Source organism: Lampetra fluviatilis, chromosome 30 (assembly GCF_964198595.1).
Source record: "Lampetra fluviatilis chromosome 30, kcLamFluv1.1, whole genome shotgun sequence".
Lineage (NCBI taxonomy): Eukaryota > Metazoa > Chordata > Hyperoartia > Petromyzontiformes > Petromyzontidae > Lampetra > Lampetra fluviatilis.
Window position 1 is genome coordinate 3,535,860 of NC_136304.1, and position 26,771 is coordinate 3,562,630.

Here is a 26,771-nt window from a genome sequence, read left to right on the forward strand (position 1 = left end):
TGTTTTGTATCCTTTCACTGAACTGCAAAACATTTATACTTAAACACACTATTTATTTATTTCTTTTAAAATTAATGGTTACCAAATATTTATTCTTCAGAAATTAGTCGACATACACATTTTGCAGTTTGTTATCAAAAATCAGAGAGGGGAAGCAATAAATAGGGCAAAATAAAGTTATTTTCATAAACAAGCCCGACAATTAACAAACAAGAGTACCTTAAAAGATCGTGCACGGAACGATAACCATCAATTAAAATGCCGGCCATCCGAGGGGCCATACGTGCAGCGGAATCAAGGCACGGTGAGTTATTCCAAGAAAAATTGGAAACAACACATGACATTCTTAGCTCGGGAAAGCAACCCAATGGTCACTAATTGTCGAGGGCACCGACTGGCAGTGGGCCTAGGCACGTGCGAGCACGCCGGCGGGAGAGTGTCCCCGCCACCGACCGCTGTGCGAGCGAAATGGAAAGAGAGGCTTCAATCTGATATCAAACAGTAGCAATGGAATAGTGGGGCAAAGTGGAAAGAACAGCGAGGATTTGTTTGTGTTTGGAAAGTAATTTGTCATGCTGGGAGGTCATTACTCTTAATGTCACTTGGAGTTTATGTAAACTGTAGTGCATAAACCTGCCTGTGTGTGGCATGAGAAATGGCCTTACGTAAGAGCCAGATTAAATCACATGGAAATAGAGCATCCTGCTTTTTCATTACCTTTTGAACCCTATAAGCCTATCCCGGGGGAAAACAACAGTCATCCATAAATGTTAAATTTACCTATCAGACGTAAAAAAATATTCGAAAGCATAAATAACGATGATATAATAAAACGCGCAGCTCTGTGGGTCTGCTGTTAGGATGGTGTGGGTTCAGGTTTTAACAGTTCCAATTCCAAACGGTCACAGAACAAATGCACAGTCTGCTAAATTGCGTGGAAGTAAAAAGACCCCTGACATTAACGTGCAAAGCTCCGTGTCACAGTTACCATTAAACAAGGATTGATTATTACACCTCAATCCTGGCTTAATAGTCTCTTCTTCAATATACCATGAGGTTAGATGCCCCCGCGAATATTTGGGGACAGAGGTGGTAGACCATACTACTTTATCCAAGCAACATGTAAAATATTATAACGATGATCACCCACATAGAGTCGAACACACAATAACACCTCGTACGTAAACCTGGATTAATGGGGAGCAGAGGTGATCCGGATTAGCAGAAATCCAGATTACAGGGGAACTCATTAAAATTAGGGTCTCAATCTGTCTCTTGTTATTAAACCGGCGAAGATTTGCCACATGCCCATTTCTCAATACACACTGTTCACAAGTAATTCTTAAGATTCTCAGGGTGCTAACGATAAACACCAAAATTATCAAGTACAATAATCAGGAAGCATGCGACTATATTAATTCCCAGCAATTTCATTCTCAAAATTTTAGGTCACAATTAGATTCAATGACATATTGTGCTTTTGTCACATTTTCACAGCCTCATTCACATTTGTTCGTGATTTTTACAATTGTTGTTGTTTTGTCGACTCATTTAGCATACATTTCTTTTGGCGTGTAATTTGGACGTAATTAAAATAAATGTTACATAAGAAACTATCACACGACCAATTTCATTAACGTATCGTGAATGTGACAATTCACTTGAGGAACGCTAATTATAATCAGCCATGATCAATCCACTGCTGAATGAAGACCTTCCCCAAGTTGTTGCCATGTCTCAGTCTGCAAAAAATTATCAATTCATCTCGCGCATTGCTCCATCTACCCCGTGCATGTCCTTAATGATGTCTTCCCTCCATTACGAACCCGACGACTCAAGTTCCCATTCCTGCTTACGGCCAATAGCAGTGACGATCATCTGAACTGGTCCTGGGCCTCCCCTCGGTCAACTCAGCCTCAAATTAGTACCAGGTGCGATGTGTGTAAACATCGTCACTTGGGAGACATGGTGTTAGCCACCCACCCCCTTGTGCGCCGTTATGGCCTTCATGGGTTCTCGCTAACAGCACTTGCCCCAACAGTCTGTCACAGTCTATATGGAGGATCTTGGTCTTTGTTCCCTCCATTGGATGCCAATCCACCATTGGTTTCTACTCCAGGCCATTATCCCTCTAATCCACGACTCGTCCTGCCCTACTCCCCTTAATTTGATCAGCATTCCATATGGAGTCTGTAACATGCATTTGTATTCACATAAACCAGTTTGCTTCCTCTTGGAACAGGAATCGCCGCTGGCGGTTTAAAGAAAAAAAAACATGTTAATCCCTATTGCGTTATTGCCGTAATGTCACCGGGCAAATAATGCAATCAAAACGCTTGCAAAATAGTGCAACCCTTCGTGTTAGAGAAGGATCCGGAGAAGCAAATAGCATTAAGGTATGTCTGAAATTACTGAAGGTGACCTCCGGTACACACGTTTGCACCCACTGCCATACATAAAAACTTTCGCAGTTGAAATTTAGACAAGTTAAAATGCAGAACCAAATGCAATGGAGGTTTTATATGCATGCATTTAGTGACCGGACTGAGATCATCAACTGGCTACACTCGAGAACCTGGTTTAATCACAGGTAGTTTGCCTGGATGTCAGCTCAGTGCTGTGGACTAGGGTTGCCACCTGTCCTGGTGTTGTCCTCTTATCAAGTAGCTGTTTGTCCTGGGAAATCTGTAAGTTTTCCTGAACAGTTTTTGTCAGTTGCGCAACAGCAAACCTCTCAAGACGATGCATCTAACGTGCAGATCTCCCCTTTTCCTGTACGATGAAATGTTCTTCTTCCCGTCATACGTCCCAATATTATTGTATCCCTGCAGGTGGCAACACTGATCTCTGAGCCACCTGGCCACCTCGGCCTGTGGCTGTTTTGAATCAACTCTACCAACCATCGAAGCCACAGAGAGGTTCAAATGGGCGGACGTCGCGAAACGGGGCCAAACATCAGGCGCGCCGGCGCGCACACACCTTGCCGAAGCTGCCCTTGCCGAGGACTTTGATGAAGGAGAAGTCGTCGAGACCGTAGCGGCGGCAGAGGCGGTTCGTCGTGGGGGGGGCCCCTTCACCGTTTTCTGCCGCTTTGCCTTCGCTGGGAGCCTCGAACGAGAGGGCTTTCTTCACTCCGCTCTCCAGCTCCTTTGCTCCGGTGCAGGCTGTGAAGCACAAGGTGACAAGGTCACTAAACGAAACTCTTTTTTTTTACCATATAAGGCCCACTGAGTTACATAGCTCTTTTTCAGAAGCAACCTAGCTACAGATGATAGCTCAACTAAGTGGTTTGTCGCGTGGAAATGTATGGCAACCAAAGACTCTAAACGGACGTTGATTCTATATGTGGACGGAAAAACCGGAGGACCCGGAGAAAAATCCACGCCACCATGGGTAAAACATGCAAACTCCAAATATACAGGTGTCAGGGTCGTGATCAAGCCCACGACCGCCTGAAAACCAGGGGAGGCCGTTAACATATTGCCACCACGGCACCCCTCTCGAGAGCATGTATACATATGGGGGATACATTTCAGATTTCATATATTCAAGGTGTCATAAAAAATAGGCCCATTTTCAGATTAATTTCCTATTTTCATTTTTAAATGTATTAAATCTTGCTAACTTTAATTGTCTCTACACCATGTTAATAGTCTTACAAATTAATCATGGGATTGTTATTTTTATCATCACGTTTCATCGATAAACAATTCTTATTATTATTTGAACCATTTAATATACGTTTCAACACTTTAAACTAAAATCTCGCTGCACATCGTCAAAACGTGGTCACGTGACTACACGGGAAGCTCACGTTGAGGACACCCCAGTGTGCAGATGCCACGTAATCTGAAATTTTGTTTCTGAACCCGATTTTAGGATTTTTTTGATTATTATAAAAGTTGGGAACACATCCCTTGTACGTATGGAGTTACCATCGAACACAATTAGATAACAGAAGTTGTTTTAACAATTGTCATAATTTGTGGTCCTTTGTCGATCCACTGGTGGATGAAGCCCCTCCGGCTATGGGGGTTGTTTGATCATACTTCACACTGGTCAGTGCAAGTTAGTGGGGGGGGGGGCGACGACACAAAACCGTTTCAGCACTCGCCACTAATGTTAGCAGTGGCTGGGAATCGAGCTCAGGTCGCTGGGTTCACAGTGACCTGTTGTGCCATCGACTTAGAATGTTCACGAGAATTTGTGACTGCGATTACATTTAATCAGATCCTCAAAAATATAAACATTTCACGCATGACAGTCTGAACAATTTGTAGCATACAGCAAAGCCCATAATCCTCACACAAATAGGTCAAGCAAAACACACGTTAAAATGTGAATCGTGATGTCATACACGGCAGAAGTGAAAAACACCCTGAAGGGCGACGAACTGGCTCATCAAACTGGATTTTCTGCGGTCCTATAATGTTAGGTGTGGCACAAGGTTTAAATGATAAACAATGTATTTGCATGCAACTTCAAGTAATCCAATTTGCGGTGTCTGACATTAGCAATAAAACAGCGAAGAGAAGTTACTCCCATCGCTCGGCAAGTTGCTTTAGTCTGGCTGTTGGAGCCTTTGAAATTTCCAGTGCATTTAAAAAACCCTAAACATGGTCTGCTGTGACATGACACTACTTTAAATGAATAATCGTGTTATTATTCTCGAGTTTGCGCTGGCACTGGATCTCTGCCTGACGTGTCTTAAGCTAATTGCTTCTTGTGCACCACCACTATGTGCCACTGTTGCCCGACATACTCTATGTACCCTTCTTGTTTGTTGCATAAAATAGCTTTTACTTACGCGATTTTGTAAACAAAAAAACTACATGTGCCCGTGATTTGCATTTCCACACAACAAGGGGCGAAAGGTTTTCTTTTGATGTGACCTTTATATATATTTGTGGATGTGTGGATGAAGGCACGATAAACGCAAATACAAATATTATCTCCAAGCAAAGATATATGTATCTCTGTGCGGGAGAAACTAATAAGTTCTGTCCAGGCAGCCTGATGACATAGGATGCTAATTGTGACCCACACTGAAGCATTACTTACCACATTATTATTTTATCTTTATACGTGACTTTACCGAAAGAACCAAAGAATAATTCCTGCAGTCACGAAAGCTCCAAATTAAGTTTAAAAATACAACGTAACTGGTATTGGCCAAACATCCAATTCTGAAACATTACCTGTAAATTAAATAATTATTTGGCTGAACGCAGAGCAACATTGCCCCAAACTGAAAATTATTGCCAAGGGCCTCCCCAAAGCATGAATAATAAAATATAAATAATATATATAGAGTTCTAGACTTCATTGAAAACTTGAGATGTGACATCTCAAGGGATTTTCCAGGCGAAATATTGTAATAAATAAAATGAACATTTTACGTAAAAATATGTTGACATTCACTTATGGTGCCAAGTGAAATGTCAATCAGATAGGGAAATAATCAGCCTTCTGCAAATGTACGTGAAGTGCTGATAAAGCACATCCTGCAGTGTTTTGTAAAAAAAACACGACACAAACTGATAAAAACATTTACATTTACTCAATGACATTCATCTCTGCACCTATACCTTACAATTACTACTTTGCATAACACATTGCATCTATATAGTGCTGTCATAGAGTTTTTTAATAACCTTTATAAGAAGATCTGATCATATTTGCGATATGAACCTTGTGGCGGTACCCCGGGGTGCCCACAGTACCCCGGCTCTCGCATCATGTCCGTGATGCAGTAATTTTTAGTCTCTGTTGATGGCCGGCGATGCAGCAATCGACTCATCTCGAGGAGCTGTGCACGATGCACCACTACGGTGCGTACGCGAGCGTTCAGGGTTTCAGCGCAATCGTCCTCGCTGCGTTTCGACATCGCGGAGTAGCACTGATGTCGGATTGATTGGTACCCCAGTCGCGGAGTTAAGTACTGTACACCCCTGGAAAAAATAGTGTCCCAGAAATAAAATATTGAATTGCCTCGGACTATTTTGTATTATTTGGTACCCCGGGGTACCGCCATAAGGATCATATCACCAAAATGTGTGTGTGTGTGTATTTGATCATTATTCTCCTGTGGTGTTAGGTTGCAGATTGGTTGAGTTTTCAAGAAATGTTTTACATTGCATATATTTGCAAGTACTCTTCACATTATGATGAGTAATCGTGTTAGAATTCTCAAGCTTGATGAGATAGTCCAGGGGTCTTGTGTGCACAACGGTGGGGGGTGGAAGGTTGTGTGTTGTGTGATAAATATGTAAGATGATTCAGATAATTTAAAAAAATCACCAACCAGCAGTTAAACCATGAAAATTACTAATATCTAATTCATAAAAAAACTCTTTAAAGTACGAGAACCATCACTTTACAATTCAAAAATCTCCAGAAAAAATGCAAACAGCTGCAGCACGCTTCAGCCAAGGTTCAAGTTGACCTCTCGTCACATGCAAAAAATTATAAAGGGAAATCATGCACACGCATGCATTTTGTAACCCTTTCCCAACGTGAGGTTGTCGTCGGAAGCATTCAAATTAATGCATTTTTGGCAAGCCCTTGCTGTCAATGTTGTCCTCTATCTGATTATCTTTAAAAGAGTTACCGTGACCCTCCACCACAGACGTAAGGAGCTAATGCATTAACGTTTCCTACCTTAGATGAAAAGCGTTCAGAACAGCTGCTCGTAGGGAAAATTCGCTGTTAAAAAGCAGAACGCGCGTAGTGGGTAAGGGGGGGAAGGCTTAAGTGGACAACGTACCTTCCTCACCGGGGGAGGTCAGAATCGGCCGAGATTTCTCTGGGTCAGCAGCCACCACCCCGGGGCTTGGCGTCTGGGAGTCCGACGATGTAATCAGCTGAAACACAATGAGCTGAGCTGAGCACACACTCGAGATGTACAAAGACAAAGATCCACCGTATAGCCTTGACAGACTGTTGGGGCAAGTGCTGTTAGCGACTAGCACCTTTGAAGGCCGTCGCGGCACACGAAGGGGATGGGTGGCCAGCACCACGCCCGACCCCCTTTGTTTCCCCAGTGGCGATGTTTTTACACACTGTACCAGGTACACATTTGAGTCCAACTAGGGGAGGGGCCCAGGACCGGTTCAGATAATCGTCACCGGTGTTGGCTGTGAGAGCGAGAATCGAACTCAGGTCGCCGGGTTTATAGTGCGGCACACGCTCACCGCAACACTACCGCTCCCCACACATACATAACACAAGGAACTGTTGAAAAGCTTTGAGATTAAGATGCAGTACATCACATAACAAACCACCACATATCCACCTTGACCAATTATTTGCCCAGATCCAGCGCTGTATTTGTAAATTTGATCTATCTGTCCTTTCCTATAGATGATCACATATCCGACCGTGTCATCAAAAATCCACCGTAATCTGAAACATATTACTGGTAGGAACTTCCTGGTTCCACCAGCCCACAGGGGATTATTCTGTCCGTCCGTCCTGCATCCAAAAATGGGAGGGGTGGGGCTGGGTGGAGAGGGGAGGGTGGGGAGGGGCTGGGTGGGGAGGGAGAGGCTCGGGGTGGAGGGGCTGGGTGGGGAGGGGAGGGTGGGGAGGGGCTGGGTGGGGAGGGGCTGGGTGGCGAGGGGCTGGTCACCCCGTGGTGCCCTTATAAAACTCAAAGTTTAACCTACTCATGCCGGCTTGTGCCCGCCCTCACAGTCGGGCATATTTGCGGAATACACCACGCCGCCGTTGACCCTGGCCATTGACCGAGCAACCCAACGTTCCTACCAGCTCCCTCCGCAGGAATGTGTTTTCCTGTTCTTAGCATGCAGTGGCATGGGGCCTTGGTGCAAGGAATGAAATGGTTCTCCCTGTACAATTTCATCCCTCTCCATAGCCTCGTGGCTGGGCCCCTCTGGCCTGTGGGTCCCGGTGCAGTTGCACCGCCTGCGCTCTCGATAGCAACACCACTGCGAGCATGGCTCATTAAACGAAAATGCAAAAAAAAACGAAAGCTGAAATATTGCGCACAGGTACCTGGTAGACACAAATTTTACGAGTCAACTTTATCAGCTATTTGATACATCGCTAGGAATCGGAGTTAGGAGTCGATTTAAGAATGGAATGTCGAATTTTTACCATCCCATTTGCATTTATTATTATTTGTTTTTCACCATTTGTACACACCAACACGCATCTTGGCATAGTCCATAAATAACGTGAAAAATAACGCGCGTGTCCACCGAGTATGGCTAGGCAATTTTGGTGACGGTAGCGACTTAGCACACTAAAATTATAAACACAGCATTGGCCGCTCGAAAATATTCACTTCTGGTGCACAATTAACGCAGCTAAGATGCTTGAAGTGATGGATAACGATTGCCTGCGGGTCCATATGAATTGAAGACGGTCGGTCGGTGGTCGCATGTGGCTCGCCGACCGTAGATTCCGCATCCCTGCACTAACGAGATCGAGATTTGAGCCGTTTTGTTTCTTGGGTAAATTGCAGGCTATAGGTAAAAAGCAAGCCATGGGCAGCTAACCTTCTTCTTCTTAATGGTGGACTGGTGTATCTTGTCGGGAGTGACCCCGATCTCAGCGAGCACTTTGGCGATTCCTCGCGCATCCACGCCACAGCTGGGCGCCACGTTCTGCTCGCACCGCCGATGTACATTCATCTTGCAGACTGGAAAAAGGGGGAAAAAAAAGTTTAAAACTCCGCAGAGAATCATGTGCTTATTAAGCATTTCCCGTTCCGAGACGTGTGCATGGTGCAGGGTGTGGGTGTCACGTTCAACGCTGAATCTTGTTACGCGCAAGCCGTGAGCGTTGATTTTATTTAGAGAGGCATTGTACTCGACGTAGAGAAATGTAACGACGTGACCGCACTCTATGATAGCTGGTGCCAAACTGCGCCACACGCCCTCCCGCATGGCCTTTTACTTTTGATTCCGTTCCGATGACGTACACGAATGTACGTCATCAAAACGGATTAATTTGACACTCTGCGTGTGCATACGTATTGTATGAAAATACAGGGCGATTCATGTTAAAATACTCTTATAAATAAAATTAATTGCAAAGAAAGCAACATTTTTATTCAAGGCCACTACATACCTTCCACCTATATCGATACACTGTAAAAAAATAATGTAAACACCCTGCTAGTATGCTTTGCCCAACATAACCATCACTTTCATAATATTCTATCACCTGTTTTCAATAAATTAAGAGAGGCATTAAAAATGAGGGTTGTCAAAAAATTGACCACCCTGTACTTTAAAATATCACACACACGCATGCATACGAGGTTTGTGTAAAATGCATAAACCAGAATGTATAATTAACACAATCTGAAAATGATATGATCGGTTGGTTCAGATGTCAGAGCTCTGAGCTGGAATCTCTGAGAATCTGGCAGCAAATCTGAGTAACCGCCCATGACCACACCAGGTTCTCTCGTGAGTGGCAAGTTGATGGTCTCAGCCCAATCAGCAATGACTGCACAAAAAAACCCATCACATGAAATTCAGTTTCACACTTAATTCTTCTAAAATTTCATCTCTGGGAATTAAAAATATCGGTTTGACGATCATATTACGGACATTTCTCTACGCAGCACGGTGGGTATGTAGTAAGTACTGCCCCCGAGTATGGATAAGTGGTAGATTGAAGAGATGTAAGCCTGCACACTCGATAGCTTAAGTCACCCGTTCAAAGCACCAAGGCTTGGTTTGCCAAGGTTGTCGCGGCATGCTTCAGACTTCGCTACGATCAAGATAAAGGTCACAACTGTGGTGTACAGGCACAGGTGGGGGGTCAAACCTTTGCATTGCAGTCCCTGCCTCAGGAGGCCCCAGAGCAGCGAGCCGCAGTGATCGCAGAACGTGGGGACCTTGTAGTTGTGAATGGAGAACTTGTGCGGCACGTTCACGCTGAACCGCTGGCTTCCCACCTTTGTGCCACAACGATGCCACGCAGAACACAGTGCAGAGTGAGTCGGCTGTGATTATTTGGCACGGAAAAATGTTGAATCTGTCGGTGTCCATGCTCTTGATTCGTACGTCTCAACGGTTAACGCAGCTCTTGTCAATTCGTTGCTGTATGAAGGCATGCCGTGTCAGTCATGGGAGTTGTTTGACCATACTTCCCCACTGACACTGGTCAGTGTGGGTTGCTGAAGGGGGAGGAGGGGTAAATCAAACTTGCCGGGTTCATAGCAACTTAAGTCTCCGCTCCACCCGCAACAGCCAATATGCAGCAATTAATAACATGTTCTGTCGGCACACTCACAAGTTTCTTTTCATTATTATGTTCAGGACAAAGAAGCGTGGATGCTTGAAATCATACTGAGATTTGAGAATATACAAGGCTTGAGGCACCGTAGAGATGGAGCCACGGAGTGACATCGTTGTACTAGAATTGTAAATGTTGTGTGCTTTACACGTAACAAATTGCCATCTTTTGTTTACGTGACAAACCTTACTAATTGGCTGTGTCAGGTGGTGGTGGGTTAACGACACATTTATATTTACGCGATCTAACCCAAAATGTTGGTGGCGAAAGCCTCCTACGTGTTAAACTCGTTGAACTTAAGCACCGTAGGGAGTCAACCGTATTAATCGGAGGGTACAAGCTCGTGTACAACCGCTGGATGTATTGTTGCATGGCAACAGCTTAGGAAGGTTTTCATCCACCCGAGGCTGAAGATGGCTGATGATCATCATTCTAATTATCATTTTAAATCATTTTCGGTTGTGTGAAAGCTTTGGCTTTATAACAAGTGCATTTAGAAACATGCGTTTAAGAGTATTTGGTTGCTGTACATTTCCACGTGATAAGCCACTTTGCTGAGCTATCATTTGTGACCAGGTCGCTTTTTAAAAAGAGCTACATTGCTCAACGGGCCTTACCTGGTAAAATAAAAAGTTTATTTTGTATTCTTAAAAGTCCCAGTCATAATTAAAACGTAACCCCTTCCTATATTCATAAAAATTAGTATGCCTGCATCGGGTGAATGGAGTAAACTTACTTCATCCTGGGCTTCTTTCTTCATGCCGGGGCATTTGGTGATAATAAGCTCATGGCACCTCTTGTGTACGACACATGTGCACACTGCAAACAAAAATCAAACATTTCCTCTAACACATACAAGCCATCCGTGTTTTTTACGCAGCAATTTTAAACAACTCAAATCACCTGACTATTGATATATTGAAAGATGTTTGTCCATAATTTTACTGTAAATTCCAAAATCAAAAGCAGTGTAAAGTTGGTTGTGATTATTCACTCGAAGCACCAATGGATGCATGGATGTCTGAAGAAAAACAATTTTGAAAATCAGCATCATACCACCACTGATGTAATGAAAGATGTGTGTCTGTTATCACATTTTAACCGGAGAACCACAAGCAGTTGAAAAGTGAGCCTCTGTGTACAGGGTATCCTGAGATAGTGTTCATGTTTAATAATTGAAATAAAAAACGGTACAGCGATGGAAAAATGCAACATCAAATGTTTAAATCCCATGAAGATAAAATACCTTGGCATTGATATCCTTGCTTTCCTATGACACCCCTGTGAACAAACAGAAACACGGGGAAACGATGATTACACTTGAATGCGCGTTACAGTTCATAAATACAAACATTATTCATGAAAAGGCGACGAGACTTTGTGAAAAAGAACAAACGATCAGTCTTCATGCCTTAATGTAGAGACACTCTGGCATCCCACCAGCAAAACCAGTTCTTCTGCCAACTAAAACCATTCCATCTGCTTTGACATCTGCTCCGATAATCATGTAAGTCAGAATTTGAAATGTTTCTTGTGATAAAAAAGCCGCTTGACATTCATCCATCAGTTAGTATATACACACACACAACTGGCAGGCGCGCACACTTCCCTACAGCGGCGATTGTGTTCCATCCTAGAAAAATCACCATTACGCAAAAAAACCACGACGGTCAATTTATAAGCTCAAAGTAAATTTGCCCATACAAAGAACGGGTTCACCAATGGACAGCCTTGCTGCGTTAAAACACGTGCCTTAATTTTACCACACGCTGCAAACCTTCAAAACAAAACGGTAAACACGTTGATGCAATTGTCCGCCTTTATAATTTGGTTATTGTCAATTTATAGGTACAGAAGCTCCCGGGGAAGGGGGGGGGGTTAAAATTACTTTGATGAGGCTCACTGAAGTTGAAGTGACCATTTGCATTCCGCGTCCAGAGACCGACCATACGATTAAGCCTCTTGAGATAAACGGTGCAAAACAACACTCCTGTCACACGGGCTTTTGTCTACTTTAACGTTGAGACGAATGACGCTAGAACCCCATTCGTGGGGGCACTGCGGGTCTGATGAAAAGGTGGCAGAAAGCAAAACAACGAAGAGATTGTGAAGCAGTTACTCTAAGGACAGCGGGCATGTGACTGCTACCTCGCAGTGCAAGAGTTTCATAAGTAGGATTATGGTGAGGTATTTTTCAGATTTGGAAGCTCAACAGGAGCTTAAGAGATATCTGCAGCTCAAAAATAAAGAATCGCTCCAACATAACAATTTGCCCTTTTAAAAGACTGGTTTATAAAGAAGGCATTCTTGAGAGCCAGTCTCCCAGTTGCCTAACCATGAAGGGGCCATCCAAGTACGTACGCATGGAGGGGGGGGGTTAACAGAAATGTGTACGCTTGCAAATGGGGGGTCTACTGACAATGTACGCATAGGAAATGAGGGGGGTTGAAGCCTCGATAATAATTCGTCTACATTGGCCTTCAAATGAGTTAGATAGTCCGGCGGTGGACTATCTGTTTGCTTAAACACGTTCATATTATTAATCCTTGATCGTTTCTGCGTGGATTAAATATCGTCCGTTCTATAGGATTCGGGGGGGGGGGGTGCGTCAGGCGTACGGACGCAGGTGGGGGGGGGGGGTTAAAAAGTACGCGTGTGTACAGGGAGGGGGGGGAGGGGTCAAGTTTTGACAGATTTTTGCGTACGGACTAATGGATGGCCCCTAAAAGGACCCACTTGATGGTTGGCTGCCACTATTATGTCTGATGCCATGGTTAAATGGAAAAGTACACGAAAATAAATGCTGACTAAATTCCATGAAGTGAACTAATGCCAACAGCACACACACACACTCTTGTGTAATAGGTGCATTTGATTCTTTGAAGATGTATTTCATCGCAAATACACGATCTTCATCAATATTTTCATTAAAAAAAACATCGCAACAGGACAACAACTAGGAATCTGGTTACATAAGCCACAGCAATGCCTTCCCACGCACGCACAACAATCAGGCACATGCAGATAACATTACCAACACTTTGCCAAGGTCTCAATTTTATTTATTTACTTGATGCATGTTTTTTTTTGTAAACCTCTGCACAAGCGTATAGGTGCAGTGTTACAGTATTGTTGAACCTCGCAGCATTGTAGCAAGCAGTACGTGTTATTCTTTGAAACAATGTGCATAAAAGCTCTGAGCATGGGTTAAAGGTTAAAAGGTGGGGGTGTCGAGGAATAGAACGAGCACACTAGTTGAGCGGCAACATCGCCACAGCGTTTTTGCTTTCGCGGCCCTTTTTTTCAGTTTAACACGTAGGCTTTCGCGACCAATATCATCCATAATAGAGGTTTTTTGGGTTAGATCGTGTAAATATTAAATGGCATGGGACCTCCTTTGCCAGTACCAAAATATGAGAATTATTTTTCCCCTTTTTTCTGGCAATAAAACAGGTGTTAAGATGTTAAAACACGAAACTGAAACCTTTTACAGCTCTGGGCATGGGTTAGAGACGAGGCTCAAAAGAAAGCTGTTTTTAAGGTGGCCCAATCAGTTTCAAAGACAATGCATATACTATCAGAGTATGTTTTTTGTTTGCATTCTGACCACAAGTATTGTGGTTGATGCAGACATGATTCCTTGTAAAAGGTTTCAGTTTGGTGTTTTAACATTTTAACACACCTGTTTTGTTGCCAGAAAAAAGGGGAAAACATATTCTCATATATAAATGTGTCGTTAAAACCCGCCACCACCCGACACAGCCAACTAGTAAGGGTTGTGATGTAAACAGAACATACCAATTCGTCACTAGTACAGCACACCGGTGTGTTGGAGAGCCAAGCCACAGCACATTTACAATCCGAGTACGACATTTCGCCAGTAATTACAACTAGCTTCAGTCCTTTCTTTCAGCGAGACCGGCACGTTACACAACGGCGGCAATGGAAAAAAAATGGTCAATAGAACGCTACAGACGCATCAACCTTCTCTGTCAGCGTGCAGTCACCTATACAGTGAGGCTACCGAACTTATAGACTGATGATATCTGTACTCGAGCGACTACTCAAAAAACGGCTGTCATAGGCAACAGCTTGTTTAACACTGCCTCCTAGTGGCCTTCGAGAGGATTGTAACAGATACAAACTAGTGGCTCTGGTTTAGCACAATCATCCACAAGGTGGAAGCACGTTGCTGCTTATGTATTCTCTGCTGGTTGTCTGTCGTGTGCATAATGTAGTTGGCACAGTGGGGCGGGGGGGGGAGCACAGTTGGTGCATCTGCCAGTCATCTCAGTCAGTCAATCCGTGGACACCTGGACAGGACCTCCGACACATTCACGTGGCCTCAAAGTGCACCTAGCATGGCACAGGCGCCGTGGTGACGTCACCGCCACTTAGTGGTGAACGACAGTGGTTGTTGCATAATGCACGGGTGAGTCAGCATCTCAGAGGCTGGCGACAAAATGTCTTTCTTTATGCAGTGAACTCTCAATCATCCATGGGCGTATCATTTTTGTTTGTGGATTAACTGTGCTTGCGATAGATAAATAAATGAATACAAATTCACACGCTCAAGTTTACTTCGCTGGTCCATCACTTGTCGAGGGCCAATGACTCGGTGCCCGCGCAACTGCAAACCTAACGAGTAAACTTGATTACTTTACGAAACAACTAAAAGACAGAAGACATCTCATGCTCTGTCTTCAACCCCCTCCCCACCCGATTCTACACAGGTAAAGCAATAAATAGGTCTTCTTGGTTCTTTCGGTAAAGTCACGAAGAACAGGTCTGTCGATAAGACAGACTCTGTCTTATCGACAGACCTGTTCTTCACCTGAGGACGGCTGCTTGCGTTGTGGCCGAAACGTCGTGAGAAAATTATTTTATTATGTTAAATTTGTATTATTTTATTATTTTCATTCTACGTGACTTTACCGAAAGAACCCAGAAGATGAATCCCTGCAGTCACGAAAGCTTTAAATCGCAATACATAGGTTTTCATGTCCTAGTTTACATATGCCCTGCTTTGTCTGTGTTTGTGTTCAAACTGGGCCACCCCCCTCCCATCCATTACCCCGGGATAATCGAGAATGTTCTGTTTTGCCAACCGACCAACAGATGCACACACGATGTTTGCCATCACATTCACAAAGTCAATGGGCGAACGAAAACTGCTTGGGTCGTGGAAGAATGGACTGCATCTATGTGGTCACAATGTATGGACCGGCCTGTCCCCTGGCCTTCACTAAACCAATCATTATCGATTACAAGAAACATCACCCCCAGAGTTATAATTTGGATGCACAATCATGCTGACTTGCATATTCATCGACTCCACCGAAGGATGTTTCCACACGTATACAATATAGACAATGAATGGAAGCATGGATCAACTTAAAAGCTCAAGTCACTACAAAACATATTTTTTGGTGCGTCACAGATTGTTGCCGATGTCAAAGATTCTCCTGTATAAACACAGCCAGGATTTAAGCATATTTCAGGCTGCAATTTTCATCATCATCAATCATGATCAATCCACTGCTGGCTGAAGGCCTCCACAAGCCGTATTGCACGTGTTCAATGCTTTGGCTGCCTCTCAATCATTAGTTTCGCCCACTCACCATCATCATGTAACGTGTCCTGCTCAAGCCCAATGACTTTCTTCACAGTGAATGTCTCCAATTTGCATAAGTTCCCTCGCCCATGTGTTCCCCTTTCCGCCTGTTCCTCCGTGCTTTTCCAAGGTTCCCCCTCCTCTCCATGCTGTTTTTCCATTGTCTTGGTCACTGTACATGTGCCAGATCCAATTGTCATAGAGGGTAATGTACACTGAATAAACACAGCCAAGGGACACGGTTTAACTCGACTCTCGACTGCAATTTTACTGTGTTGAATATGACAGTGATCTGACAGCATAATTCTATTTGGGGCATAACATTTTCAGCTGCATGGTCTTCAATTGGTTAGTGATTCTCATAAATAAGGGCAAGTATAACTACTTGAACTTTCTATGTTGCCTCCAGGCGGGGGTGAATTTTTGTACATTGCCAATTAACTTAAGAGCCAAAGTAAAAGTGACATTGCCGTTCTTATGACATTTTTCATCGATGACAATGGGACAATGTCGAAGAGATGCAATAGAAGCCTCACAATGTGGTCACAGGGAAAGTTCAAACAGGAATGTAAAGATGCATCGATTAACATGCCTTCTTATACTCGCACAATATAGACACCAAATCGTGCTGCTGAGAACCGATTATTTACATACAATGCAAATTATATGCATATACTGTATTATGCTTGTGTAATGACAGTATGCCGTCTGGTGGCCATGGGTGCTAACTACGAGTATGGATGCGGTATAGAACGCCATACATGCAAGCGACCACAAGGGGGGGCATAACTCGGCCAAGGGTCAAAGAGGGGATCGAACTGGAAGCTCCTGGAACCCGCGGGAAAGTTCCAGAAGAGGGGCGTGGTCAAGGCCGGGGCTTTGCCGCGCTGGGTGAATATAATGGAGGCAAACGGGGGTTCGTGGCTGTCGTGGGGGTTTGGGTCCTGGCTGCCATCTCTACCATCTCTTCGTCGTCGTCGCTGCATAGCCAGCCAGCTATGCAGTCTTCGTCGCCGCCGTCACTATATAGTCAGCCAGCTATATAGTTATACGTCGCTGATGTCGCTGTATGGATGGCTAAGCGATAAGTCAGTCAGCGCTTGTGTTACTGTGTGACCCTGTCGTTAAAGTATTAAGAACTAAAGAAGAAACCCTCTACAAGTCGCGTCTCGGAAGTTGTCTCATGACACTTGTGTAACATTCTTGCTAACGGAGCACGTGGAATTGTAAACATGACAGCAAAAAATAAGGAACAATGCATAAAAGACCATCAAAACAAGACGTAAAAAAAAAATTATTGATTTAAATCGCAACCCTGAACCATGAGCATTCATTGCATTTCTGGGTCAGGGAGGAGAACCGTGACACATTATCAAGTGTAACTTTATTCAACGCACAAATACTGGTACCAAAAGCCAAGCTAAGTGCATTTGTAGTACTTCCCAGCGTGAACATTTCAAATAGCTTCCAACCCAAACACATTGTCTGGCACACAATGGCAATAGAATTAAACAATGGTGTTGCCCTGCACCACTTAACTTTGCAAAATTCACACGATCACAACACGATAGACATCTAGAGCATAAACTATGCAACGACGACAGCTGCTAGGGTGCACGATTTATCGTGGGCATATCTACAAAGTGTTAAACAGCACTGCATACACAAATAAATGTAAAGGCTCATGTTTTTGTTTCGAAGTATAGGTTTGTGTTCACATGTTACATTTAATATTTAGCCGAACAACGTTCTAATCTATTTAAAAAATATTATTACTTTACTAGGTAAGGCCCACTGAGCTATAGAATTATTTTTCAGAAGCGACTTGGCCACAAATGATAGCCCAATAAAGTGGCTTATCACGTGGATATTTATAGAAACCAAATTATCTAAACGCTTGATGTTGATTCTAAATGTTGATGGAAAAACCGGAGGATCCGGATAAAGATCCCCACGACCACGGGGAGACCATTCAAACTCCAACTATACAGGCGTCAGGGTCGGGATGGAACCCACAGCCACCTGTATACCAGGCGAGGTAGTTCACATCTCGCCACCGTATCGCAGGTAACCCCTGCTCTGCATTCAACATCGCCCGTCTCAGAGTGGTCAGTACATTATGAGGTCGTAATACAATCTCTAAGCCCACCGCCAGGCCCCTATGGCAGTCACAGCCACAGCCTAATGACATTATGGGGCACAAATCTACCTTGTTTACCAACCCTGTTTGCCGTGTGCACACACACACACACTAAAAAGAACAAATAAAAAAATCTGGTAACAATATCAGTAAACCACAGGCGTACGTACGGTGTGCAGCAGCTACCCTTGCCTAAGCAATTAGCGTAGCGTCTACGACATTAGCTGGAGAGCTTTTTAAGCATTGCACGCGCACATGTACGTGTGAAGGTGAGCGTGCACGATAGCAAGGGGTGTAACGATTCACTCTCTCTCCCCCGGATTTTAGATGAATTGTTGCGATTCAATCCAATCAGTCAGTCGATATCGTTCAACTTGATTCTTGTTTTTTACACGGTGATACATGTAGTGGCCTCCACAGGCTGTACGGATCGTGTGAAACCATTACATGCAACATATATACACGAATGGAAAATCACTGATTCTCATACACGTGATTTGACGCGTGAATCGTGGACTTTAGAATCGATGTACATGTTCATGCCGTTTTGTCAATACACTGCTGGTTAATGGCACCAACACACATTGTGGGCCTCGGGGGTTATTTGACCATACTTCACCCTGCTGGTCAGTGCGGGTTGGTGAAGGTGGGCAGCATAGATGTTGGGATATAGCAGTTCAGTCCAACGTTGTATTTTGCTGTCCTGCCCTCTGATGCCGACAATACAGTCGTATTTTTTTTACCTTTTTATTTTAAATGTAATATCACCTCCATAGCCCTGCTACGAGGCGTACAAAGCTACAGTGTTAATCAATATTTATCAATAAATTAATGCACTGTTAATATTGTATATGTGCGGGCTCACACAGTTGGCTGACGTTTGGATTGCATTTACAACTAAGATACTATGAATAACGCAAACGATAATGGGAGAGAAGATTTATTAACGGTCTATTAAATGACGCACATTTATGTCATCAGTTTTTCTTCCGTCTTGAGGTCGGAAAATGTAACGAGGCTCCCACAAGGCCATGTGGGAGGGAGCGTGGCACAGTTTAGCGCCAGCCACCATAGAGTGCGGTCGTGTCGCTACAGTTCTCTGCGGTGAGGGCGATGTCTTTGAAAGACAACGGCGCTACGTCTCTCTTCATGAAATCAATGTGAACCGCTTGCGCGCTCCGAGATTCAGCGGTGAACGGGACCCCCCACCCTGCAACTTGCAGACGTCTCGGAACGAAAAAGGATTCATTTGGAATATAATTACGCGAGGAATATTATTCACGAAGACAGTGGCTCAAGGTTCCAGATCATCACAACGGAATAGCAAATCACTGCTGAAGCTCTGTGCCGTGGTCGTGTGGATGTGACCAGGAGGCTCATAAGTTCCAGTACTGAGACAGCTCTGTGGATATGGTGGTTTCGAATCCAGGCAGCCGTCTATGATTAGACCAGGTTTTCAAATAGCGAGTTGGTGAGTGATAAAATAACACTTCCTTGAAAAGGAAAAGTATATGCTCGGTGACATTTCGGTCAATGTCCCAGCTTGGCTGCACAAAGAGAGTCCAGAAAGGTACAGTGGCCTGTCTATGTTGCTGCGAAGGACAAAAAGTGATGAGGGTTTGAAAACTTCACACATGTCCTAAAGAATTCTATGCTTGTGGCATAAGGGCGATGGGCCATATGCGTACATATATCACAGGGCAAATGTCTTGAGAAATATGCACTTACATTTCAAATGTTCTGAATCTAAAAGTGCAGGTTAACCTTGAAACACTCATGCAATGTATATATAACAAAACAAATCAATTATGCAAGTGTCAAGAGATGAATTTGACTCTGATGTGTGTTTCCTGGCCGCAGTGAAGACCTAGAGGGCCTGCCAACTGTAAACTGGAGTTCCCAAGGGCACAATTCAACTCCTGGATTACCCATTCTCTTTTTGTCCAGGGCAACAATAAATGGGCAAAGTTACATGCTCCTGACACACTTTTTTTGTATCAGCTCCAACAAAGCAAATAAACAATTGAAACTTTCCAAATGTAGAGTGTTTTGGCAACTTTTGAGGATGGATACTAAATGCAATTATTAATGGGATTACTTAAGATCATCTACATATTATGTGCCGCTATAAAGGGTAATGGGTAACGCCTGATATAAATTTGTATCTCGATGCAAAATATGTGCTCAACCTATTAGATGACAGCTTGCTCATGATGAGAATGAATGCAGTTAAGGCTCTTCCTGCTTAAACACATACTACAATAAAAAAATTTGGATTTATAGTGTCAAATTGAAACTGCATTTCAGCACACTGTGCAGAAACAGTGATCAGTCAGCCATAGACAGAGGGAAAAAAGAAAGGTCTTCAGACTTTACTTAAGAGAGCAGCAGATGAGAATAGGTTTTTCCCTTTTTTCTGGCAACAAAACAGGTGTTAAGATGTTAAAACACCAAACTGAAACCTTTTACAAGGAATCATGTCTGCATTAACCACAATACTTGTGGTCAAAATGCAAAAAAAAACACTCTCTAATAATATATGCATTGACTTTGAAACTGATTGGTCCACACCAGACAGCTTTCTTTTGAGCCTATTCTCAAAACGGTGTTAGACCATCTTAACACCTGTTTTGTTGCTAGAAATAAGGGGAAAACCTATTCTCATATTTTAGTACTGGCAAATGAGGTCCCATGATGGAGCAGCAGATGTATGTTGAACTTATTTCCCACCGTACATAGCAAACCATGCCAATCGGAGATGCGGGGGAAGGACGACAAACTAAACACAAAAAGCAGTTCCAATAAGTTTTCAACCTAGATTTAAAAGTGCATAGCTCCAGTGGCTTCTGAATATCGGAAGGAAGAGCGTTCCAGACGGCTGCAGATGAGAATGAGTGACATCGCACCGAGTGAAGGTTGACTGGGGACTTCAATATGGAACCTTTGTTGTTGGAGTAGTGTGTGAAGGGGAGTTGAGTGAGATGAGAGGGCAGAGGTAGGCAGGGGTGAGTCCATAAAGGAACTTTAAGACAGTGTGATCTTAAAATTGACCCAGGATTTGGTTGGGAGCCGGTAGTGAGTATTGGTGCGATGTGAAACGCTGCTGGTTGGGAAGGGTGACGGACTAAAAACCGCTCTGACCAGTGATTAGCACGAAACTTACGGTCAAACAATTCCCACAAACGACATGTCATGGTGAACCCTTCATCCAGCAATGGATTAATGGCTATAAATAATGTAATGTATCTACATTTTGTATTGTTTAGTAAATGTTTGTCAATTTCACAAAGTAACGTTTCTTAAGGAAATAGATTCTTTTGCAAGTTTCAAAGGGCTATAACAATGGGTGAGGACCTTTACGATGAACCAGGCTGCGTCGCACGCAATCGCAGAGACGCAGTAAACGCGGTATGCAAATAGTTAGCATTTTTAAGGCATTAATGAAATGAATGCAACACAAAGCTCAACATTCTCACCTCGACGATGGCAACAAAATTGCGACAAAAAGTTTTCAGTTCTTACTCAGAAAAATGCAGTGCTTTGCTATGAAGATGTCTTGTGGCCCTGGTAATGATTAAATGTCACCGGCAGAGAGGAAGGTAAAAAGGTCAGAAGTGCTGCGATTTCCACCACCCTCCCCACCCCCCCAAAAAAAAACAAGCCTCTTGCGTTGAACATGGCTCGCAAATTCCTGATGTAATGTAATATCTGATGAATGGTATTTTTTTTTCGTTAGGCTTCTTACTGCTAATGGTTCTTCATTAGACACTTTTTTTGCCCTATTAAAGATTAACGTCCCACTTTTACGCAATCTCTACATTCGGCAATACTGTTGTCGACACGAGTGCACACAAGGGACGCTCGCTGCTGTAAACCAACAATAGCGGCCAAGGGTTTGACTTTTGCACAGCACTTCCTGCATTGTCTATTTTTGGAGTGACTCTCTTGATTGCACCTCCATTTGTGTTTCCACCGACTTCCAACATCGCATTCTTAAGTTCCCGTCACATCACACGTCTGCCATGGAGTCCGTGCCAACACCTGCCACGAAGCATATACTCTACCTGGTCTTACATGTACACATCCAGCCCATCGTCAATCCACTGCTGGATGAATGCTTCCCCCTCCCTACACTGTGTCGGACGTGGGAATTGTTTAACCGTATGAAACCGTGCTGGTCGATGCGGGTTAGTGAGGCGATGGCAGAGAATCAAACTTAGGTTTGCAGAGTTTTTAGCGCAGCACGCTGACCACAGGACTGCCGCTGCACATATTCATAGAAGTTTCCTTCATTTTCCAGATGATAGTCCAGAGAGTAGGGATCCGACAATTCACCCCATGGCAATTCCAAAATATTATTCCAGATATAGGTGTTTTGCTCATTTACACACGATTGGATGGGTGTACCATTGAGTTTAAGAATTGATTTTAACTGATGAGGATGAATCATTACATCTTTTGTAAGGGAGATAATAAAGAATAGAATGTGATCCCTTCTGGTAGCACAAACCTTTATAAAATGGGGGACTACTCAATTCACACTTTCACGTAGAGTATACCTACCAACATTAGTCAAGGCCGCACTAACAATGCAAAAGAGAATGGCTCCAGGAGATATGAAAAGTTGCTTTAGGTTCCCTTTAGGTTGGAGATGACAGGGTACCTCAGTGGGCTAAATACCAGGTCAGAAAACTCATCGGGCAATGCTAAGATTGTGCGTTTGAATCTGGAAACTGAGATCAAACTGGGTACTCAACCCAGCAAGTTGATCGTCGATGCCTGGTGACCAACGAGTTACACGAAAAAGCGCCACCATATTTAATACTGCATTTCACATACCAGGAATTTGTCAAATTTCAGCTCCGAGGACTAAAACATATTAAGTTTGACTGCCATGTAACAAAGGGCATATGAGAGAAAGCATCATCTCAGGTGCATCAACGGCAGTTGACAGAGAAGCTCAGAAACAGTTCGGCGGTCTGGGCCCCCCCTGCCCTGTTCGACCCAGGGTGGAGCTGCGCACCCCTGCATACCCACCCCAACTGGTTTTGGCGCATTGGTGGCGGGGGTAGGGGGGGGTCGGCTTGAAGCACGTGAACGGCACTCACCAGATGAAGTCGCGGCAGTGCGAGCAGTAGGTGGGTTGGCGCAGGTACGTGGCCATGAACTTGTGTCCATTGACCTGGTGCACGCGCCTCCGCACGGCGCCCTGCCTCTTGCGGGGCCGCACGCGCTCACGGAAAACCGGCCGCTCTTTGGTCTCCTTGGGTGCTGAGCGGGACAAGCGCGGGAGGCCAGAGACGCCATGCACGCATGCACACGATACGGTTAGAACTTCTCTTTGTGTTTAGTTTGTTGTTCTTCCCCCGTACCTGGATGGAATGCGCATGATGAAATTGTATTATCACAGTGCGAAAGATGTTCAACATACGTACGTACAAAAAAGAGGAACAAGTGGTTTCGCGAGAAAAAAAGTGGCAACAGAATTTACATAGTATCCAAATGTGACCACATCTCAAGATACTGTAAAGCAACAGTGGGCTTGTAGAATGTATTTTAGAGAGATGCAGCGAGTCATAGACACATTAAGGTAGGAAGGTCGTGAGTTTGGACTTGAACAGAGGCAGGGAGTCAATAGTCTTGATGGCTGGTGGCAGGTAGTTCAAGACTACACATCTGTGAAAAACTACTGGACATCTATGAAAAAGAGCTTTATAGCTCATCGGATTCCTCCAGAATAAATACAGATTCTGAAAACGATGGGTGCAGTAAAAGAGTGTTGGGCTACCTACAAAATAAACAAAGGTTGACTGTGGGCTTCCCTGTTGCATGGAGAAGAGGGACATTATTATGCTTGACAAAGACACTTTTTAATATTGGTAGTATATTCGGGAACAACAATTATACATAAAAGTTACTCAAGTTTGGTTGGTGCACTTTTGTTTACCACCTGAGCCAGTAGTGGAAATTCCACATTCCTAGCAGGGCTCAGAGTATCTACATATTCACACACGTGTGTCCGGCTAATCTCCAGCAAAACCTCAACATCCGCAAGGGTTATCTTCTTGAAAATATGCGCGAAAACACAATTTGCGAATGTAGACACTTTGTTTATATAGAAAAAGGGGATCAGGGTCCCATGTCCGACTGAAGACACTGGATAAAATGCATTTGTTTTACTTTAATCCTGTACTGTACACAAAAATAGCATCCACGTACTTAATAAATTGCACAATACAAATAGATAATAACACAAATAATACACTAAAATGGAATGAATACAAAATATATATACTGTATATTTTGAAGTTCCATGTACTTAGGATGATGATGGGAGTGTGATGATGACGAAGAGCAAGTCGATCCAACAATTACTTTTTGAGCTAACTCACCACTCTTTCTGCCTTTTACTCTTGTTCTCACTTCTTCCATTCACTTGACGCTTACGACCCCATGATCAAAATAAAAATACCCACCACAAATAATGCAAAAATAGCATAAAATGCAACAGACACTAGACCAGCAAAAGCGACACAGCATTTGGAATAGCGGCAGGACTGAAACAATAGCTTGGGTGCGCGCACAGGTCACAGTCCACGCGTGTATCGCGCAGGCAACTCCTCCGCCACAATTCCATGTTCATAATCAACGTGTTTTGGGTTAGATCGCGTTATTTATAAATGTGTCGTAACCCTCCACCACCCGACACGGCCAATCAGCAAAAGAGTGTCATGTTGACAAAAGACAAAATAGTTCACTGCTTTAGCCCACCGGTGTGTTGAAGCGTGAAACCACAACATTTACAATTTTTGAGTACGACGTTTCGCTGGTAATTGCATCCAGCATCATCGGGCAATTCGCCAGATAGGCGAGGCTCTGCTCTTGCTCCCGATCTTAAATAGAGCAGCAGCAGCAGGGTGACGTCATCATTCAACTCATCAGGTGCAACGATTCCATGTTGCCAAATTGCGAATGGTCGAAGGGAAAAAAAAAGGCGTGAAACTTAAAGCGGTGTACAAACGTAACATTGCAAATAACCGAATTTCGTGGAAGAAAAGTCCGCGAGTGACGAAAAGGTTTTACTGGAAGTATCTTTGCATGTTTATATGTTTCTCTGGAGAACGGCTCCGAGGCCACTCCACTAATGTCAATTAACGAGGTATCATTTGAAAGCTCACGATACAGTAAATGTAGTTTCTCCTAACGAGGACACAGTTCAGGATCTACTTGACCTTTGACAGGACAACTCGAGTTGTTGGCTTCGGTCATGCTCATCCGCTCACTACCAAGGTGGGTGGAGGCAATACATCTCAATGGCCTTCCCCCCCCACTGTTGTGTTAACTGGTGAGTGTGGTGAAGATCAGGTGAGTTGAGGACTGATGGTCTGAGGACCGGTGAGTAGTGTCACGTGAGTGATGTTTGGTAAAAATCAGCTGAGTGTGAACTGAGCAGTTATGTCACCCCCTCCATAGGACAGACTGCCCACTAATTGTACAAACACGTTCCTTCGGAGTGGGCAGGTAGGAACTTGGTTGGACCGCGTATTCGTGCGATCCGTGTCACGCGGCGCAAGCTGCGTGGGGCCGCGCATCACGTGGTGCTGAGCCCGCCCGAAGCGCTCTATGAAATACAAATCGAGGGCGTGGCTATGCACGACAGACAGACAAATAATCCCTGGTGGGCAGTGAGGAACTGTTGTTCCTACCTGTATAACTGTCGACTTTCACAATTTAGCACTCAGTTTATCGGACCCACGCGGGATGCAGGTCTAATGAGGGTTATAACGCATTCTTCAGTAAAATTTTGTAATGTATTTTTGAGAAGTTCTATATCAGACTGAAGTAAAAATAATCTAATTTAAAATTCTAAATTGGTTTAAGAAAACAAAGTCTCTATTAATTCCATTTTGGCTCTCGTTATAATCACTTAATTTAATTCACATTGCTTATCTAAAATGCATTTGGAATCTAACAGGCTATGTAATAAAATAGAATACATGTGTGCATAATGTTCTGAGTGGCATATGATTCTAATTATGATGCCCAATTGGTTACCAAGGAAAGCCTCACTGAGCCAATAGATGTTTTTTTAGGATGATTCTGCTTTTTGATGGTTGGCCAATTGCATTTATAATTGGGTTTGCGTGTGAGCAGAATTCAGAGTACCTGGAGAAAATCCACACATATGGGAGGTGTCATTCAACAACTGCCATATCCTGGCTACCCATCAGCCCCATGCCCACGACAACTGACAAGCCCTGGTAGTCCTCCGTTCAAATACTAACCAGGCTCAACTTTGCTTATCTTCCAAAATCTAGCCAGATTAGGGTGCTTCAGTCCTATCAATGAGGATCACACAATCCGTCGTCCCATCTCACTCTACTCCCCTCCATGTACATCTCCTTCGCTCCAGCAACCAAGGCTTCCCATTGAAGTCTTCAGTCACACTTTGTTGAGTGGGATAATCGTTCATTCTCCTCTGCTGTCCCAATCATCTGGAACGCCTCTCCTCCTGCTGTCGACCCTCTGCCCCTGTTCAAGTAAAAATTCAAGGCTTTCTTCTTCTCTGCCTTGAACTGACTGTCTCTCTGGACTAAACGTATACCCACTGTTTCTGCACGTCTGAAGATGCAATCACATTTAGAGACTACATAAATCCAAATTGTATTCGTTTTATATGAATATATGTGCAACACAACTGGCTGACTGTCAACAGACTTCACTGAAGATGTGACATTTTGT

General features: G+C 43.8%; 1 protein-coding gene across 4 annotated transcripts in view; it reads right to left on the reverse strand.

Moving 5' to 3' along the window:
* The window catches only part of LOC144943139 (protein kinase C epsilon type-like), a 78,267-nt gene that overhangs the window by 25,555 nt on the left and 25,941 nt on the right, over nucleotides 1–26,771 (reverse strand). For all 4 annotated transcript variants that reach the window (XM_078870350.1, XM_078870346.1, XM_078870349.1 and 1 more), the window contains exons 4-10: nucleotides 23,138–23,300; nucleotides 11,522–11,556; nucleotides 11,012–11,094; nucleotides 9,805–9,934; nucleotides 8,523–8,665; nucleotides 6,767–6,863; nucleotides 2,980–3,164 (exon numbers count right to left, since the gene is read on the reverse strand). In XM_078870350.1, the coding sequence (XP_078726476.1) occupies nucleotides 2,980–3,164; nucleotides 6,767–6,863; nucleotides 8,523–8,665; nucleotides 9,805–9,934; nucleotides 11,012–11,094; nucleotides 11,522–11,556; nucleotides 23,138–23,300 (836 nt within the window). The remainder of the gene's footprint in view (nucleotides 1–2,979; nucleotides 3,165–6,766; nucleotides 6,864–8,522; nucleotides 8,666–9,804; nucleotides 9,935–11,011; nucleotides 11,095–11,521; nucleotides 11,557–23,137; nucleotides 23,301–26,771) is intronic.